General features: G+C 46.5%; 2 protein-coding genes across 2 annotated transcripts; one reads left to right on the top strand and one right to left on the bottom strand.

Annotated features, from left to right (window-relative positions):
- Positions 1–5,242: 5,242 nt before the first annotated feature.
- On the top strand, positions 5,243–11,917 carry Egr2 (early growth response 2). Its single transcript, XM_021719808.3, has 3 exons — positions 5,243–5,357; positions 7,946–8,054; positions 9,439–11,917. The coding sequence occupies exons 1-3, from the start codon at positions 5,259–5,261 to the stop codon at positions 10,689–10,691; spliced, it is 1,461 nt and encodes a 486-aa protein (XP_021575483.2). The 5' UTR covers positions 5,243–5,258; the 3' UTR covers positions 10,692–11,917.
- A 2,613-nt stretch (positions 11,918–14,530) lies between these two features.
- Ado (2-aminoethanethiol dioxygenase) lies at positions 14,531–18,845 on the bottom strand. The gene has a single exon (XM_078041472.1). It carries the CDS (start codon positions 18,489–18,491, stop codon positions 17,679–17,681), a length of 813 nt encoding a protein of 270 aa, XP_077897598.1. The 5' UTR covers positions 18,492–18,845; the 3' UTR covers positions 14,531–17,678.
- Between the last annotated feature and the right edge of the window lie 433 nt (positions 18,846–19,278).

The raw sequence follows: 19,278 nt of genomic DNA on the forward strand, positions 1-19,278 counted from the left end.
CAATCAGCAAAGTGCTTAGTACACTTAAATGCTCAAAAAAATTATTATTAAAAGAGAGGCCAACATGGAGCCCAATTCTTACTCTAGTACTTTTCCCACTATCTAATTCTGCACCCAGCACCAGATTCTTGCATTCTCCCTCCACGCCATCCTTTTCCCTTGCCCTCATCATCTCTCTCACTCAAAATAGTGAAGACTCAAACTCTCTTTCTAAACATTGTGGACTTTTTGGCTGGTGTGTAGTGAGTGTTCTGGCAGGCACAAAGAGATGTGATGTCTCTACATCTTTGTAGCATATGTTCAGAAGTATCATCAGATACAGGGAAAGAAAAGCCTGTCTCTCAAGGCTGCCACTGAAGGCTTGAGTGATGTGACTGTAGTAAGCACAGTTTGTTCCTCCCGGCAGCAACCATCAATGTCAAATAATACCATCAGCCATGGCAGAGGAGTAAGAGGAAGGGGGTGTCAGGGCTCCTTGCCCTCTGTCCTTTGCTTTCTCCAGGCTGCCTGCATCATCCAGTACTAGGTGGGGGAAAGGACGGCAAGAGGGAGGCAGCCTAAATGTGGCTCTCATGCAGCCCTCTGCTCAGTGGTCCTCTCTGCAGGCTGCTATCCCAGCAGTACCATTGGCTCTGCTGAATGCAGAGGGACCAGCTCAGAATAAAATGATTTAAATCACTGCCAAAGGGGCTATCTGAGAACCCTTTCATAGAATGCAAATACATGTGAAATACACCTTCACTGTTGGACCTAGCCGGAAGTGGGACAGGTAAAATTAATTGGGAATAATCTGCTGAAGGCTTGGCCTCTTCCATTCTTACTGCTGGGCAGGTGTATACTGGGTTCCTGTCCAGAACTCAGCTGGCTGGAATATAAATGGAACACACTTCTGAGGTCAGAGAATTCATGGAGTTAAAAAAAGTGACAATACAGAAAATGTGTGAGAAGAGCACACAAGACAAGTCTCCTCCATAGCCACACTGAGGCAAAGTGCCCCTGAAGGGTGCATGGTCTCCAGATATTACAGGCACCCTCCTCTGACCCACGCTTCTTACATTTCAAATTACTGTTCCACATTCCCAAACTTCCCTGAAAGAACAATACTATTGTTATGCATTTTGAGCTTTCTAGGGCAAAATGTGTAAATTAGGTTTATTTTAATGTGGAACTTGGCTTTCCAACTTTCAATGATATTATCCACAAAGATATGGCTTGTTTTAAATTATATACCAATAACCTCTGCCTTGTGTGTTCTCTTTTCTCCTCACATCCCAAACCTGAAACTTCCTAGTAATGCTATGATTATTATACCTGCTGAAACTCATAATTTTTGGAAAAAAATGTCACAAATAATTCATATGTCAATAATTAAAGAAGAGCCATTCCTCTGCTTTTATATGCTGTGGGTTATGTATCACATGGTGTACCTGAAACATGAGTTTAATGACTGAGAGAGTAGAGTCCATATTCTGGTTCTACAACTTACCATGTAAAATTGGGCAAGCTATGTATTGTCTCTGAGTCCATTAAACTGGGGGGAAAACAGCTCTGTTTTTCAACTTAGTTATGAGGAATAAAACAATAACTTAGAACAATGTAAAGCAGGCTTTCACTCATAGTAACAATTTGATAAATAACAATTATTGAACACTTACTATGTACTGATAACCTGCTACACGTTTCATGTGCCATTATATTTAATCCTCAAAACAACTATGTAGTTATTTCTCTTCTTTACAGATGAGAAAACTGAGGCACAGAGAAGGGAGTAGCAGAGTTAGGATTTGAACCAAGTATCACAGAATTTGAACGCAGGCCTCCAGAACTCATCATTTTAACTATAAGGAATGATAACCATTCTTATTGAGATTATTCAGTTGAAAGAGAAAAATATTTGTGTTTTTGTGTAAGTGCTATATACAATTCCTCTGACAACAGATGTACTGGTTTGCTTCATCCTTTTATCTATGTAAAAACAAAGCTTCTATAAGTCTGATTTTATTTGATAATATAAACTAGCAGGCTTATACATCTGTCATAAATCCATTGGTTCCCTCATTGTAGTGAACTTCATTTTTCATATAATTATAGATAACAAATGCATAAGTTGAAAAGATTAAAAATATAAAGGCATAAACAGCTAGTTTGTAATGAGGGTTTACCTTTGAGTTTTTATGATCAGAAAACAATCACTTATTAACCTGGACCTCAGGCTGACTTGTTTTAGACAATTATGACCAATGATGCATTGGCTCACCTTATATATTTTGCCAGTGATGGCACAGTGATCTGTATATTTGACATGTGTCTCTACTAGAAACACTGTACTTACACACTTTATTCATTTTAAATGGGACAAAATTCACTTTGTCATTTCTTTATTGAGAAACAGACAACTAAAAATGTATTTCATTAAGACTGTCACTGAGACACAATGCCTATGCCAATAAGGACTTCTGTATATATTCTCCTGGATGAAACCTTGTTGGCATATTCTTATTCATTTGCAGAAGCTGAGTAGCAAAAATAAAACCCTCAACTTTAATACTTATGCCATTGTCACTAGCCAGAAAAAAAATAGCAGAGGAAAGGAAAACTTATAGAGACTAAAATCTCTCTAGAAGGACTCCTAAGAAGTCTCCCTGTACTGGCTACCTGTAGCCTCAACACACTAGGTATGGAAGGTGAGCTGAAGGTTTCCAGCCACACTGGACTTTCTTTATCCCACAAATGTACCGGGCTTTTTCCCACCTTGGGGACTTTCCACACCAGTGTTTTCTTTCTGGAATGCTCATTCCACAGACCTTCTACCGATCCTTGCACATCTTTCAGATTTCTGTTTTAAGAAGCCTTCCTCAGCTTTCTAGACTCAATTGGTCCTTTTGTCCTTTCCTTTTGTGGAGATCAAAAGTAGTCATTGTAATATTTGTGTGATGTAACATGCAAGCTTCATGGAGGCAGGAGTCAGACTTGGTTTTAAGCACCACTATATCTACAGGATTTGATGTAGTGCTAGACATATGGTAGATGCTCAAGAAATATCTAAAGGAACCCTGACCATCTGCCACTTGGACCAGTGCTACCGCTTCTACAAAATAAGATCTGAAGGGTTTTGTTGCTTCTTGTCCCCATTATTTATGTGAATGACACATAATTCAATTGCACTCTAGTCTGGTGCAAAGCTATGTTTTTCCCAGCCTTCACAATTTTGATTGGCATAACCCAGGTTAGGTTTATAGCCCCTGAGATTATTAGGGTAGCACTGAGATGCTGAGTGTAGGGAATCATTTTACCAATTTTCTCAGCACATGGGGGGACCTGTAAGAAAGGCTTGTGTGGATGGCAAAGTTAGCAAATGACCTGATTTTCACTGAAGTGCACATGTCCTATGCCATTTGAGTTGGAAATCCACACCCTTGTGTTATCTCCATCATTAAGGGAAATTCTGACACTCCTTTTGCCCCATATTCTGGAAGCAATATTAGAATGAAAGTAAATGAAAATGTAATTACAATAATCCACAATGATGCTCAAACATGTTTCTTAATAAATCAAAATGCAAACACTGAGTTATTTGTAACAGGCTTCGTGACTGGTTGTGATCCTGTCATCACATTGTGAAAAAAGTACTTTGAAACTGGAGGGAGGGAGAAATGTGAAATCCATTGGGGGGTGCACCAGGACCCACAGGCTGCCTCCCCTGCTTATCTCCCATCTCATTCCCAACTCCAGGACCAAGCCTACTAAAGGGCTTCCCTGCTTCCTTCTTATTTTGCTTCCTGAGTCTGGAATCCAGACAGATCAAATTGGAATCTGGCAGCAATTTGCTACTCTTAATAACCCTGATATACTATTTACTTGAGTAATTTTGACAACACTATTTTTTAAAAAAGTAATTTTTTAATCAAGACAAAAATATTCAAATGCTTAAAAGGAAAAACTATAGTTCATCTTTGTATTCAATTCTCACATTTCCTTCCTTTCTCTCCTCCCCCTCTTCACCCTATATCTTGCTCAGTAATCACCTTTGGAGTTCTTATTTATCCCTCTATCTTGCTTCACCTCTTCTTGCCTCCAGGAAGGATACTGTGGGGTTGGCTTTTTTTTTTTTTTTTTTTTTTTTTTATGACAGCACTGTTAATTCTGGTTTTGCACCAATCTGGTCATTTCATCCACAACATAGATCTGGAGAATCCCCAAACTCAAATTCTCCCTTTACATTGCAGGGACATGTCCATTACAACCTCTTCTCCTAACCTCAGTTTCCTTTTCCTCGGAAATGTCAAAGAAAGGAGATGAAATTGTCGAAGGTGACCTGTTTCTTCCCTAGTGGGCTGAGCCAGGCTCCCAACCCTTAAAGAACTGTTTACTTTCTGGCATTGGGTTTTCCTGGGTGCATGATGTAGCAACCAGTGCACTGTACCTGGATTCAGAAGACCCGGTGGCAAGTTTGAACTCGACCACTCACCAGCTGCATAAGTTTAGGCAAGTCACTTTAGCTCTCTGAAATAATCCACAGGATGACTAGCTTGAAATGAGTGCTTCTTGATTTTGTTCCATTATCTGCGTTATCTATATTAAAGAGACCCTCTTTGAAAAAAAGAAAAAAGTTACAGGAAGTATCTACTGACCAGTTTTCAGCGGAGGAAGAGGGAAGGCTTCCTAGGATTGGCCCCAGGCACCCTTCCGGGAGACTGAACCACCTCCCGGCAGTTCTTGGTTGCGCGGGGGATCCCACCCCACCTCTGGCGCTCCTACCTGATGTGTGAGTCCTTGGAAAGTTCAGAATTCCAGAGGCTCAGTTACTCCCATTTACTCTAACATGCTTTCAACACTCTTCGGTTAGGCCTCCTCCCCCATCTTTAACCGCACTGGCCTCCTCCTCCGCGAAAGGTGGCAGCGGCAGACCGCTCGGTTCCCCCTCGCCTGGTCACCCGCAGCAGACGTCCTGCCCTCAGAGCCTAGTTCGCCTGGCACTTGGGCGTCCGGGAGCTCCCCCTCGGGGCGGCGCACTGCTGCAGCCCGCCGGGTTGTCAGCAGCTCCCGCTGTGAAGAGGCCGCGGCAATTCGCTTGCCCGCCCGCGCGCCCGCCCACGTGTACCGAAAGGAGCGAAGCCAGAGCAGTTGCCAGGCCGGCGCTTGCCACCGGTGGGTGCCTCACCTCTGGCGCTGGCGGGGGCCGTAACCCGAGCCCCTCTGCCCGGAGCTACATTTGCATAATTCGGCTACCCCCCCTTTCTTTCGGACTCAGGCTGGAGATGCGAGTCGGGTTCCCCTTCGAGGCGTCGTCTTGCCGGTGGTCAGCGCGGGGGCCGCGGGACCGGCCGGAGCGCAGGCGGAGCGGGCTGGCGCACGTGGTAAGAGCGCGGCTTTCTTTTCTTTTCTTAGAAACGCGACTTTACACGTTTTTCCTGGGGCTGGGGTACCTACAGATGTGCTAACCTTGATGCGATTTCTTTTCTTTTCCCTTTTATTTTTCGTCCCCAATTGGAAAAGAGCGCGCAGCGTAAGCAAGAAACTTTCCCAAATTAGCTCAGGGCGTTTTAAGTCAGAGAGGTGGCGGGTTCCTGGAGACCAGCTGTTGAGGCGGGCAGTGAAAGAAGCGGTGCTCGGACAGGCGACCAGAGGCGGTTTCTGGCTGTCCCGCGCCCCTGACCGTCTTGAGCTAGAGCCCAGGCGGGAGCTGGCGCGCTGCGTCGGCGGCTGTGGCAGGTGAGCGCCTGGAGAGCGCCTGCAGCGCCACGCTCCCTCCACGGCGTGGCGCCGTGGCTCTTGCCCGCCTGGGTCCCCTTTAGACTGGGGCGGCTCAGGGTCGGGGACAGAAAAGGGACGAGCCGGGTTCGCGAACCTATCCCCTGCGCTTTTTCCTCGGCTTCCACGACTTTGGAGCAGGAAAGGGCGAAGGCACAAACGGACACAGGCTAGGCAGGCGCCGGCTTGCGGGGCTTGGGGAAATCTAGGACCAGCCTCCCGGAGGGCCCTGGCCAGGCCCGGAGCGCTTCTGGTGCAGGCTGGGGCAAGCTGGGAGGTAGGAGCTGTGTGTCCAGCGAACTAGAACACACCGCCGAAAAGTTTTTGAAAATTGCTTTAGAAACCAGAGAAGGTTACTTTGGGACAGTTTTCTTTTTAACTAGCAAAGAGAAACACGTGTGGGATGATGGCGGCTCGAGACCCGTTGGGGACACTGTTGGCTTCACTCAGGACCGTGCCGAGGACACCGAGATGGTTCTTGGAGAGGCAGAGGGAGAATGTTTCTCCTAGTGTGCGTTCTGGAGTAAGGCTTGGGTGCGGACAGGGCTCACTTACCCTGGGAGTGTGTTCGCGGGGCTCAGGGGGGTTTGTGGTGACAGGGAGAGATGGTAAAGGTGAGGACAGTCTTTGCAGAAAATACACTCTGGAGAGCTTTGGCGTCTGTTCTGCCGCCCCGAGACCCTGTTGGCTAGCCGGGCACGCTGGCGCGCTCTGTCAACAGGGAGGTGTGTAGCATAAGGTGTATGAGTGGGTGTGTGAAGAGGGCAGCGGAGGAGGGAGTGTGTGTAGCGGAAGTGGTGTGTGTGTGTGTGTGTGTGTGTGTGTGTGTGTGTGTGTGTGTGTATGTGACGGGGCAGGGTGAGTGTCCAAGCCTCCATCTGGACGCCCCCACGCAGTCGACCGCCCAGACGCGCTGGGAAGGGAGCCCGATCCGCTCAGCAGCTGAAGGGGGGCGGGGAGAGCGCGGGCAGAGGAAGAGGGTGTCTCCGGCTGAGGATTTCTCTCGAAGCGCCCTCAGTAATTCTGCTCTTCCTAGGGTCTACCCCCTCCCTTCAGCCTCACGGTGCCCAAAATACTTAAACAAACAAATAACCCAAACCTGTTCCGTTTTCGCTCCTGTATAAATAGAACAGACTTTCCAAAAAAGCAATACCGCATTCACTCTTATCACCAGCCACTTCTTTCCACCAAGTAATTCAGAAAAAAGCAGTCAGCTTCCGTGAATGCATGTAGCTTTTTTTTTTTTCTTTCTTTCTTTCTTTTCTTCGCTGCCTCCTTTTGCTTGCGGTTTTGAGCTGCCAAGAAAGTGAGTAGGGGTTTGACTGTAGTGTCTCGGCTATGCTCGGTTTCTTTCCGAAGTTTAATTTTCCGGAATGGCTCCCAAACAAGGGCTGGGGAGGCGGAGCCGCCAGCACCGGATCTTCGCCTTTTTTGGAAAGTCTCGGAGAACCGGAATTCCTCCCCACCGGGGAGGCTGAGCTGCAGTCCCTAATCGCTCCTTCTCCCGCCCTGGCCGCTGCGGGGTCCACTGAGCGCCCTCATCCCGGCCGAGCCCTGCTCCCGGGACCCAGGCTCCAGCCGGGCCGTGCACCTCGGACCCCTGAGGGTTTCCGCGGGCTGCGAACCGGTAGTGGCGAGCCCAGCGGAGCCCGCGCGGCCGAGCCCGTATGCAAATCAGCCATGTGACGGCAAAAGCCGCCTGGCCCAGCCCTGTTCCTCAGTCCATATATGGGCAGCGACGTCACGGGCTTTGAAACCTGCCCATAAATACTTACAGCAACACTTTCCGCCTAACTGAGAGAGCAGCAATTGATTAATAGCTCGGCGAGGGGACACACTGACTGTTATAATAACACTACACCAGCAACTCCTGGCTTCCCAACTGCCGGAACACAGACAGGAGAGAGTCAGTGGCAAATAGCCATTTTTTCTTCTTTCTTTAAAAGCCAGCAACTTGTTTGCTAGTTTTATTTCTGTTGGATTTTTTTTGTTGTTGTTATTGGTGGTGGTTGTTTCTAAGTGTGGAGGGCAAAAGGAGATACCAACTCAGGCTCAGTCCAATTCCTCTCCAAAACGGCTTCTGTGACAGTCCAGGTAGCGAGGGAGTTGGGTCTCCAGGTTGTGCGAGGAGCAAATGATGACCGCCAAGGCCGTAGACAAAATCCCAGTAACTCTCAGTGGTTTTGTGCACCAGCTGTCTGACAACATCTATCCGGTGGAAGACCTCGCCGCCACGTCGGTGACCATCTTCCCCAATGCCGAACTGGGAGGTCCCTTTGACCAGATGAACGGAGTGGTCGGAGGTAAGCCGCGTGTTCTCGCCGCAGGCTAGAACTCGCAGGGCTTGGAGGTAGTGGGTGGAGAGCTGTGGGTGTTTCGGGACTCGGAGGAGAGGATTGGGGATCTGGGTGGACGGCTCTGACTGCCCTGGCCTTGAAGACTGAAAGTGAATGCAGGAGGAGCCCAAGAGAACGGGATCAGGGCATTGAGGATGGGAGCACTGGCAAATGTACCAGGTTGCCAGCTAACCCGCGTGCGTGTGCCGTGGCGCACCGGTCGCCTGGCGGACTCAGTGATGAGGATGCGAGAGACGCCTTTCAGGGCTTTGGGGCTTGCGCAGGCCCTTCGTCCCGCCGCATTCGGCCTTTCCCCTCCTGGGGTAGGGACAAAGTGATGATAAAGTTCGGGGCTCCCAGCAAGAATTGCGCATCTGAACGGTCGGGCTGCAAAGTGCAAAAGAAGAGCGTCTACAGCTCCCTCCCGGGCAGTGGACTCTCTGGTTGGAGCGCGCTCCTCGCGCAGCCTTCAAGGCGCACCCCCACCTGTGCGCCGCCCGCGAAGTGGAGGGGGTTAGCAAGGCTGGCGCTCCGGTCGGGGGAGGCTGGGAGGAGGTGGTAGAGGAGGGCGGGCAACAGCGGCAAGCAGCCCCCGGACTGTGGAGGGAGGCCCGCGGGGGCACTGGCACCGCGGGTTTCCTTGGCGATGCTGTAGGAAGTCGTCTTCCTCGGCCCCCGCGCCTTCCACGGAGCCTGGTCACTGGTCTTGTGTTTGGGGCTGGGGCGGGGGACGCAAGAGTGTCCGGCAAGCCTGAGGATACCGGGAGGAGAGGGAAAACGTGTAAGATCCTTCCTCCATAGCCTCCCATTTCCTCCAGCAGCCTTCAGCGAAAGCGCAGCGGGAGAAGGAGGGAGAGAAGGTATTGGGGATAAGGAGCAACCAAATATTCTCCCTCCCATCCCCGCGCGGTTCTCAGGCTCCTCTCGCTGGCACCTTCTTGGCTTTAGCTGGGATTGGTCCGTTCTTGGCTGGTGTCTGTCCTAGTAACCCAGCCGTAGGACCCCTAGGCAAAGGAAAAGGAGAGAAGTTCCAGGCAGATGGGAAAATGTTAATGTTGTTGTTTGCTATTATTGGGTGTTTTTATTAGAGACTAGAGCTACAGATGGTTGGGAGGGGGGCGTTGGAAGGAGCTCATCCTGCTTTCCTAGAGGTAGTTCTTGAGTCCCAGATTAGAGCTAGTCTCTTCATACTGTCTCTAGGTCTCAGTTTCACCACCTGTTGGGCTTTGCCCCAACTCTACAGTGCTGAGATCCAGGCCCTTAGGAATGGACCTATGAGAGAGAGGGTGAGAAGGGGATTCTTGGCTGCATTCTCATTGTTCCACCTCCATTCTGCTTTTTCCCTTCCCAGATGGCATGATCAACATTGACATGACTGGAGAGAAGAGGTCCTTGGATCTCCCATATCCCAGCAGCTTTGCTCCTGTCTCTACGCCCAGAAACCAGACCTTCACTTACATGGGCAAGTTCTCCATTGACCCTCAGTACCCTGGTGCCAGCTGCTATCCAGAAGGCATCATCAATATTGTGAGTGCAGGCATCCTGCAAGGGGTCACCTCCCCAGCTTCAACCACAGCCTCATCCAGCGTCACATCTGCTTCCCCCAACCCACTGGCCACAGGACCCCTGGGTGTATGCACCATGTCCCAGACTCAGCCTGAGCTGGATCACCTCTACTCTCCACCACCGCCTCCTCCTCCTTATTCTGGCTGTGCAGGAGACCTCTACCAAGACCCTTCTGCGTTCTTATCTGCATCCACAACCTCCACCTCCTCCTCTCTGGCCTACCCACCACCTCCTTCCTACCCATCCCCCAAGCCAGCCACGGACCCAGGTCTCTTCCCCATGATTCCAGACTATCCTGGATTTTTTCCATCTCAGTGCCAGAGAGACCTACATGGTACAGCTGGCCCAGACCGCAAGCCCTTTCCCTGTCCTCTGGACTCCCTGCGGGTACCCCCTCCACTCACTCCACTCTCTACCATCCGTAACTTTACTTTGGCCGGCCCCAGTGCAGGGGTCACAGGACCAGGGGCCAGTGGAGGTAATGAGGGACCCCGGCTGCCTGGTAGTGGCTCAGCAGCAGCTGCTGCTGCCGCCTATAACCCACACCACCTGCCACTGCGGCCCATTCTGAGGCCTCGCAAGTACCCCAACAGACCTAGCAAGACACCCGTGCATGAGAGACCCTACCCATGCCCAGCAGAAGGCTGTGACCGACGATTCTCCCGCTCTGATGAGCTGACACGGCATATCCGTATCCATACTGGACATAAGCCCTTCCAGTGTCGGATTTGTATGCGCAACTTCAGCCGGAGTGACCACCTCACCACACATATCCGCACCCACACGGGTGAGAAGCCCTTCGCCTGTGACTACTGTGGCCGCAAGTTTGCCAGGAGTGATGAAAGGAAGCGCCACACCAAGATCCATCTGAGACAGAAGGAGCGGAAGAGCAGTGCCCCCTCCTCCTCTGTGGCAGCCCCCTCCTCAGCTTCCTGCCCTGGGGGCTCACAGGCTGGGGGCAGCCTGTGCAGCAGCAACAACAGCAGTATTGGTGGAGGGCCACTTGCCCCTTGCTCCTCACGAACCCGGACACCTTAAGATGAGACTCAGGCTGACACAGGAGTTGCTCAAGGCCCAGGAGGCTCTTTGTCCATTCGAACTGCACGATAAACACTACCACTCTTCCCTGCTTCTCCCTCTCCTCCTTGAGCAGAGGGCCTTGGTGGAATCCGGCCCTGCCCCTCTTTTCTCTTAGAAGCAAGTCTTTCCTAAAATTTACCTATTTTAGTCTCTCTTAGGTGAGTTGACTATCACCCCAAGGCAATGGGGGAAACTCAGAAGAGGGTTGGGTGAGGGTCCCTAGCCTAGAGGGCTGAGGTCTGACCCTGCTGTAAAGGGTTGTTTGACTAGCTTTTGTTCCCCCTTCCCTTTATTTTGATCCATTACAGGTTTTTGACCTTGGATGTCAGAGTTGATATGAGACTTTTTCTACAGTAGGTTGGGAGATGCTGATCCCTTCAAGTGGGGACAGCAAAAAGACAAGCAAAACTGATGTGCACTTTATGGCTTGGGACTGATTTGGGGGACACTGTACAGTGAGTAAAGCATGGCCTTCATGCCACGTTCTGTGGCCCTAGAACAGTGAATCAAAGCTTATTTAGTTGTCTCAACCCTTTAAGCAATATGTATTATAAACTCAGAGAACAGAAGTGCAATGTGATGGGAGGGACATAGCAATATCTGCTCCTTTTTGAGTTGAGAAATGAAAAGACTATATTTTCAGTGTATATCCATTCAGATTTTGTGTATTTTTGATGTGCACTGTTCTCCAAGTTCTGAACCTTCGGGAAAAAATGTAAAAAGCATTTATGATCTCTTGAAATGAGTCAGAGGTTAATTTATTTAAAGGGGGATGTACATATATTCTCTGAAACTAGGATGCATGCAATTGTGTTGGAAGTGTCCTTGGTGCCTTGTGTGATGTAGACAATGTTACAGGGTCTGCATGTAAATGGGTTGCCTTACTATGGAAAATAAAATCACTCCCTGGGTTAAGTATGGCTGTATATTTCTGCCTATTAATATTTGGAATTTTTTTTAGAAAGTATATTTTTGTATGCTCTGTTTTGTGACTTAAAAGTGTTATGTTTGTAGTCAGATTTCAGATAAGAATGTACATAATGTTACTGGAGCCCATTCGTTTGGTTATTAGCTCTTAATAGTTGTGGAAAAATAAATCACCTATTCTAACACCAAACCACTAACTGAAGTTCAGATAATGGATGGTTTATGACTATAGTGTAAATAAATACTTTTCAACAATATTTTTGCTGCAGGAATCATTTATGAAATATTTACTGGGTGGGAATTAAACATTCAGTATCTGTGAAACTACTAAAACACAGCACAAAGCACCTGCGGGTTAATGTGTTTAGATTAAGACGAGACCTGCAAGGTTTCTTTGCTTGCCTATGATGGACACCAGTCCTCTCACTCCAAAGCAATCTCCATTCATAATCAAACACTAGTGTTGTGGGGATTTCCCCCATGCATTAGTGTAAAAGTGGGGAGGCGTTGTTTTGACTCATTGTTCCGTCCTCTTTAACAGCCTATAGCTTCTTTCTGCTCCTGAGTGGGCTCCGGAAAATAAATACTTACAAACAAGTGCCCACTCGGAGACTACACATTTGCAATTGCTTTCAGAACTCTGACCAGGCCCTGGAACTCAGACTCGATGTGGCTTTGTGGAAAGTGTGGTGGCGTGGTCAAGCTGGAAATGACTTTCAGGTTCCAGGATTAGTCTCATGACCACAGAAAACTTTTTGAAAGCACTATCGCCTCTTCAGATCAAAAATGCTGCCAGACACTGCTGATGACAGCATTAATGGGTTGCCAAAGGAATTACCCCAGGACTCATTTCTCTCCAGTCTTCATTTCCCAGTTGTTTGCCTTTATTTGGAAGGATCATTCATCTGCCATAGGTTTAGCAGGTTTAAAAGTGACCATCAAAATATCTGGCTTGTTAGATGAGACAGGTAACATTAGCCTTAAAAATTTTCAAAGAATGTCAATCTAAATTAACAAATATAGTTTTCTATGATACTGGATGATTTTTCACAAAATAATATATTACAGGGTTCATTTTACTGGACGCCTTTTGTAGTGGTTTTAAAACACATTCTCTAAAAAATTGTTGTTCTATCCACCTTTCATACAAAGCAAACAGATTGAGAAGTCATCATCTTTACTCTAAAATGTGGGTCTCAATATCATTTAAGTTCACCCATGTTTGGTACACAAATGTAATATGTTGGGAGTATCCACTGTTCTGCTGCATTTGACAATCCCTTCATCTGCTTGTCCTTTGCTACCAATAGATTCTCTGAGACTTGGTTGAAAATTGATGGCCTATATTTCAGAGTAGCAGACAGCCACAGCCACTCCTGGAAACCACCTTTTGCCCTCAACAGCACTTAAATGTGAAATTCAATTTATGAAGGTAATTAACCCTTTCCTTCTGTATCTTCTTTTTCTATCCCTATTTCAAGGAAGTAAAATCCCTTCCTAGTACTACTAAATAGGGATTTTAAAATATGAGTGTCAGATTTTTTTCTAGCGACTGGTGATTTCCCATTCAATGTATATTTCCCAGCTAACTATATATTACCATCCTTGTTTATCCAATTTTGATAATATAAAAACTGCCACATTTTGATAATCGTTTTTAAAAAATATTTCCTATTAAGATTTCATTATATTAAAACATGGTACAACCAAGTTTTGTACAATAGCTAATCATCTTGCCAAATTTTAATTGCAAACCATCTTCTATCAAGATAACTATTGTTTACAAAGCAATAGACTAAACATTTAAAGACTGAAGACATTTTGATGGTAGCTAAATTGGTCACATAATCACTTTCACCTTGACTTGGACTTTGTGAGGTAGTAGTAACACACATACCATAAGAACACCACAATTCAGTGCTTACTCAGGTCAATCTTCTGGCTTTTATTCCTAGATTTCAACATGTTCGGCTAATATCTTTACTTAGGTTTGTTTGGCCCACTGCTTAAAACATTCAGGGCACTTTTTGAAGTCATTTCATTTATTAACTTTGTTTAAGAAATTAGGCATGAAAAGATAAGTCAGCTCCTTTTAATCTTTCATATAAGCTTTCTGGAATATTATTGATGTTTAAGCTGTTTCTATTGGTTTTTATTAAAAAACCAATATCTTCTGGAGAGAAACTCCTTAAGATTTGTAATGCTTTTGAGATGTTTCACTTCATGTCATGAATAGATCCATTTAACCTAAATAAGGTTCTCAAGTGTTCATGAGCCAGGTTATTTAATTTCAACAGCCGAACAGTTACTAAGATTAAGGCAAATGGTTTCATATATTATTTAAAAAACTGCTATAGTAATATTTAATGGTTAAATAAGTTATCATTTTTTTCTGGAGGGGGGGAAATGGTCACCATCAACACAAGTACCTAAAATGTTGCCAATCTAAACTGTAGCTATACAAATTCCACAGGGGGAAAAATCGAGAGAAGAAAATACTGAAGTCCTAAGATTCTTTCCTTTTAGGATGAAAGTAATTGGTTTTTGTTGTTGTTTGTTTGTTTTTTGGTACTGGCTTATTTTCTTTGGGTAAAATACAAAAGAAGCTCTTCCCTGTTATACCAAATAGTATGAAATATACTATTTTGCTATAACAGCCATTGTTTCAGATGTATTTTCAGCCATACTGTTTCAAAGATTATTCTCAAGGAAATTAATTTTTAAAGTTTCTACTATTAATTGGACTTTTGAAATCTGTAGGCCACCAGTTTTTAGTACAACATAACTTATAGACAGTGAATCTTTAATTGTAATCAAAACACTGATCTAATATTTTCCTTGTCTATTTTGCAATAATCAAGATTTGCCTCTAAAAATTTAAAACATGCCTTTATTTTCTATAAATACACTGATTTTAATCCGGAAATAAAAATATGCTTGGATTTGAAGATTCCACATCATTAGCAAATGATTTCCAGTGCTCAATGTCAATATGTAACCTTACGTTCTGAATTTACACCTACAGTTATAGGAGTAGCACTGCTCTCAGGCAACAGCAATGGGTAGAGGTCTGAATTACAGATATATTGCTTCTTCCTTGGATAGAGCTAGAGCACAGGATTCAGAATCATATAGAGGAGTGATGATAATGTTCTCTTGAGATGCCAAGACTAAGGCAACTACAAAGAGACAAAGCAAATAAAAAGTGTGCATTCTGAGAGCAGTTAAGGGATACTGTTGATAAGCTCAGAAAACTCCTGTTGATAAAACATACTACTATCATTTTCATTAATGACCAGCAGCAAGTGTAAATTCAACCTAACAAATTATAGTAAAAAAAAAATCTCAAAATCCTAGGTAGGTATGTAATATTCTGCATTCATATAACCAGTCACTGCCATAATTAAGGAATTTTAAATCTTCAGAAGTATTTAGAACACTCTCATCCATAAGTAGTAATTATTGCATTTATTATTCAACAGAAAAAAAGTTAATATTATTTGCTCACTAGTTTTTCCTAGAGGGAAGATCATTTTTATACCACAGTTACTACTAAAACAATCTATGTTGCAGAATTATATGGAAATACAGTAGCAGCACACCAAGTCAGTCTTGACTAACAGTTTATGCATAGAGGTGCAAGAATTTTTCTGCACATTTACTTTGTAATGAGCATATTCTGTCTGTAGTGGCTCATTAAAAGGTTACATTTTTTCACCATTAATTTACTCAGAATTTATTAGTGAACCAGAAGTTTCTCTATTCTCAATGAACTAGACCAGAAAGAGATCATATTGCCATTTTGGCCTGGAATGATTTATTCCTTTGAAAAGCACCTTAAACCTTTTTCGTACAAATCACTTATAATTGAGAATGTTAACGCTTTTTTTTTTTTTGGTAATTAAGTCTTTCATAATTCTTTATTACTGTTCTATTTCCAGGATGTGTTTCTGTAGGTTAATGTACTCCAAATTGCATTGTAACACATTCATTACTATCAACAATCCTTGTATATTAATCAACTTTTTGCTACAATGTAATTCACAACAGTATGTGACTGATAATCACACAATTATGAACACATTTTATTTAGTGAAGTTTTCTAAGAAAATCATCATACCTAGAATTTATTTCAAATCGAAAGTCCTGAAGAGGGGCTTCATATTGCCCTCAAGGCATTTTAACCCACATTACCAGGAGATCTACAATAAGGTAATTTTAGCAGCCCTGGAGGAAATGCATGGTATTACACCTGTATCAGGTTTTACAACAGGTTTTCAGTGGCTTGTGGTGTTGCATCTTTTCTGTTTAAGAAAAAAAAAAATCACTCATTAAGAATTTGCTTTTTTTCATACTATTTTAAAAATTGGGAACAAATACTTCTTTACTCTGGGTCTCTGTAATCTAGTATGCATCAAGAGGGAAAGGCACATATTGTTCCCCAATAGGGGCAACGCACATTTTTCACCAATAGCAGTAAATCCCTTTATTACAGATATTAGAATTCTATTGCCACATGGCCAAGTCAATCAAGAGGACTTAGACGACAGCTGGGCAAATTTTAATGTGTTTATTTCTATAGTTTGTTTTTATGAAAAGTTATGTGAAAAAAGGAATCCTATAAATAGTAAAAAGAGGCAAATAGTGCTCTATGGCCTTAAGTAAATGGTGTTAATACATTTGTACATAAGGTAAAGTTGCTCTGCCTACAAAAAGGACAAAAATAAAACTAGAGATAGCACAACTGTTCCTATCAAGAGTTGGGAGCAGAAAATATTTCATCCCAAGTTTTGATGCTCTAAATGGCTAGTAATATAGTTATTTATTATTTCTCCAGGCTAGATCATCTATGCCTTCCACCTCTTGTTTCTGCTTCTTCCTACAGAAATCGACATCAGATGAAACAAATTCACAGCACTCTATTATTTGAGGATGAGGGCTGAGACAACACTGCCAGCAAGGCAGCAAGAACCACAGCCCTCTGAAATAGTAGAGTTCCTGGGAGAATGTGAAACAATATTTATCTACTTTTACAAGAAGATACTGGAAATAAACAGGGGTAAGGATTTTAACATTGACTAGAGGTGTTTTACATTCAGTTTTTTGGAAGCATAACTGATTCAGGTTCTCTGAATCTTCTGGTTAGAAAACACAGGATTACACTATCAACTCATTGAGACAAAAAAAAAACGTCACTTGAGGATAACAGGTCCTTGCATTTAAGGTGAATCTGCAACAAGAAATCTGCTCAACTCACAGAGATCTGGAGATTCTTGGGGGGGGGGGGGAGATGAGCCCTAAGTGACCAGCTCTCTGAGATATGCAGGTGAATTTCTTAGTAGATGCTGCCCCAGTAAACCAGATGTGGCTACTGGGCAAGCGGAAGAAAGAGAATACATCTTGTCCCTGACATGCATAGTTGTTTTGACAGTGATACCCAAATTCTGAAAAGACGATTTAGTTTTTACAGGGAATTAGGCAAGACAACTCACTTTCAAAGTAGCTCAACTCTTAGAACTTGGTTTGTACCAATCCTTGAACTACAAACAATTCAAACCACTGGGTCATGCTCAGTCAATAAGTTAAAACTATAAGGATCAAAAGGTCATAAGGGCAGCAGTGAAAACCAAATCCTATTTACCAAAGGAGTGGGATTAAGAAAATCATTTAGTGTATTCTGTACAGAATGGTTTACGGAGGAAGCATATTTTCATTATGGCTCTAGGATGGAAGCCCTTCAGAGTCCCCAGCCCATTCCCACAGATCAAAGCCCCAGTGGCAATGACAGTACCAGGAAACCTAGCCTCCCGCCCACCCCGCCCCCATAACCGTGCCAGGTGGCTGTGGTCCAGTCGCCCTGGTTCCCAAGCTGCAGAGGAACCGGCTGTTGCTCACTCCAGTACATCCAACACCCGGCAGAGTGGGCAGAGAGAGAGAGCCCTTGTGGTGGGTCACAGCCAGCCAGGCTGATAAGGGTACGGCATGTCTTCTGCCCAACGCTCCGTGGCGCCGTTTGCTTCAAGGGAAGACCTTGGGACCTGGATAGGGCTCTCCCTCGCACCAGAAGTCATCAGCCTGAGGGGTTTCCAGGAGCCACACCTCTCGGGGCAGGTCACTGGCCGAGCCAGAGGCCTCCTTGGGCCTGACAGGTTCCAGCACCCGGTAATAGTGGCAGTCACGGCCATCGTCCGGGTCGTAGGGTGGGGCCAGGATGTCCAGAAAGGCAGCGGGTCCGTCCACCGCGTCGATCTGGTGCAGGTTGTCCCGGTGAGGGGTGAGGACGCAGGGACCGCTGGCTTCAGTGTACTCAGCCCGAGAGCGCAAAACTCCGGGCCGCGCAGCTTCCCGCTCTCGGGCCTGCAGCGGCGGCTCGAACTGCTGCTCTGGCGGCAGGGCCCATGGTCGTTGCCCGCTGCCCGCCTCCAACTTGTCCATGCAGCTGATGCGCACGGTGCCATAGAGGACCTTGAGCATACCGTGCATGCCAGGGTGGTCGTGGAGCGGGATGGACGTGCCGCTCTTGAGCAGGAAAACGCCAAGGCTGAAGCCGTCTGTCTCGTATATATGCATGTAGGTGACCGGCGGTAGGTTGGGCGACAGCGGTTGCAGCGTGGCCTTACGCGGGGCGATGTTGAGGTCCTCGGCGCGGACCTGGGTCAGCAGGCTCTTCAGCTTGCTCAGGTTTTCAGGGAAGCCAGGAGGCATCGGCGCCTCCGGGCTAGACGCCGAGCCAAGGTCGGAAGCGCTGCGGCCACCCCCGCTGCCCCGGAAGGTGAGGCACGCCTGGCGGGCGATCCGTTGGATCAGGGAAGCCATGTTGTCTCGGGGCATGCTCGGCTGTTCTTCCGTGTGCCGGGACCGGCTCCCTCCTTTCCTCCGACCTTTGCGGTCCGCGGCGGCCGCCACGGTGGCTAGCAGCCCTAGGCGAGGCGGGAGGCCCCGCAACGATCGGCCCGTCGGGCGCGCGGCGCGCCGGCCGCCGCCAACCTCAGCAGTCACGCGCCCGCAACGGCCCAGCGTGCTCGCCTCGCACTCCCTCCCAGCGCGCACGCGCAGGGCGGACAGCCAGCACTCACGCTCGGGAGCAGGTACCGGCCGCGCGACGGGGCCAGGCTTTGCTTTACGCCGGGCGCTCCATTCACGCGGCCCGCACCTACAAAGGCGGCCCGGTGCTCCGGGAGTCCTGCAGAGCATGCCGGGATTTGTAGTCCGCTGTTCCGTCTACGCTCTGCATTTGTTTTGTCGACTGGAAAAGGGAAGGACTATTACACCTGGTGGGAATAAAGCGACTTTTTCATGGTTTTAAGGTGTTTTCCTGTTTGAAAAAAGTTGATTGGGATGCAAAAGAAGTAGATCCTTAACTACAACTCCCGGCATCCGCAGCAGGCTGGGTGACTCACTTCCGGCAGCTGGCCGGGGCAGTAGTGGAGGCTCTTGGCCACTGGAAGGAACACGGCAAGAGGGTCGTTAACCTTCTGGCGTCGCTCGGGCCTGGTCAGCTATCCAAAGTCGCCTTGCTTTGCTCTGGCCCCCGAAAAGGAGGCTGTTGAGTCAACCTTAGCTCCTCAGAATCGCCTAGGCGGCACTGTGCATCCATCACGGGCATTGCGGGTCAGCG

Source organism: Ictidomys tridecemlineatus, chromosome 1, assembly GCF_052094955.1.
Source record: "Ictidomys tridecemlineatus isolate mIctTri1 chromosome 1, mIctTri1.hap1, whole genome shotgun sequence".
NCBI classification, from domain to species: Eukaryota; Metazoa; Chordata; class Mammalia; order Rodentia; family Sciuridae; genus Ictidomys; species Ictidomys tridecemlineatus.

Coding starts and splice junctions, on each gene's coding strand:
- Ado (XM_078041472.1), bottom strand. CDS start 18,491: ATGCCCCGAGACAACATGGCTTCCCTGATCCAACGGATCGCCCGCCAG.
- Egr2 (XM_021719808.3), top strand. CDS start 5,259: ATGCGAGTCGGGTTCCCCTTCGAGGCGTCGTCTTGCCGGTGGTCAGCG. Junction 5,358..7,945: donor GGAGCGGGCTGGCGCACGTG/GTAAGAGCGCGG, acceptor TTTGTGCACCAG/CTGTCTGACAACATCTATCC. Junction 8,055..9,438: donor GATGAACGGAGTGGTCGGAG/GTAAGCCGCGTG, acceptor TTCCCTTCCCAG/ATGGCATGATCAACATTGAC.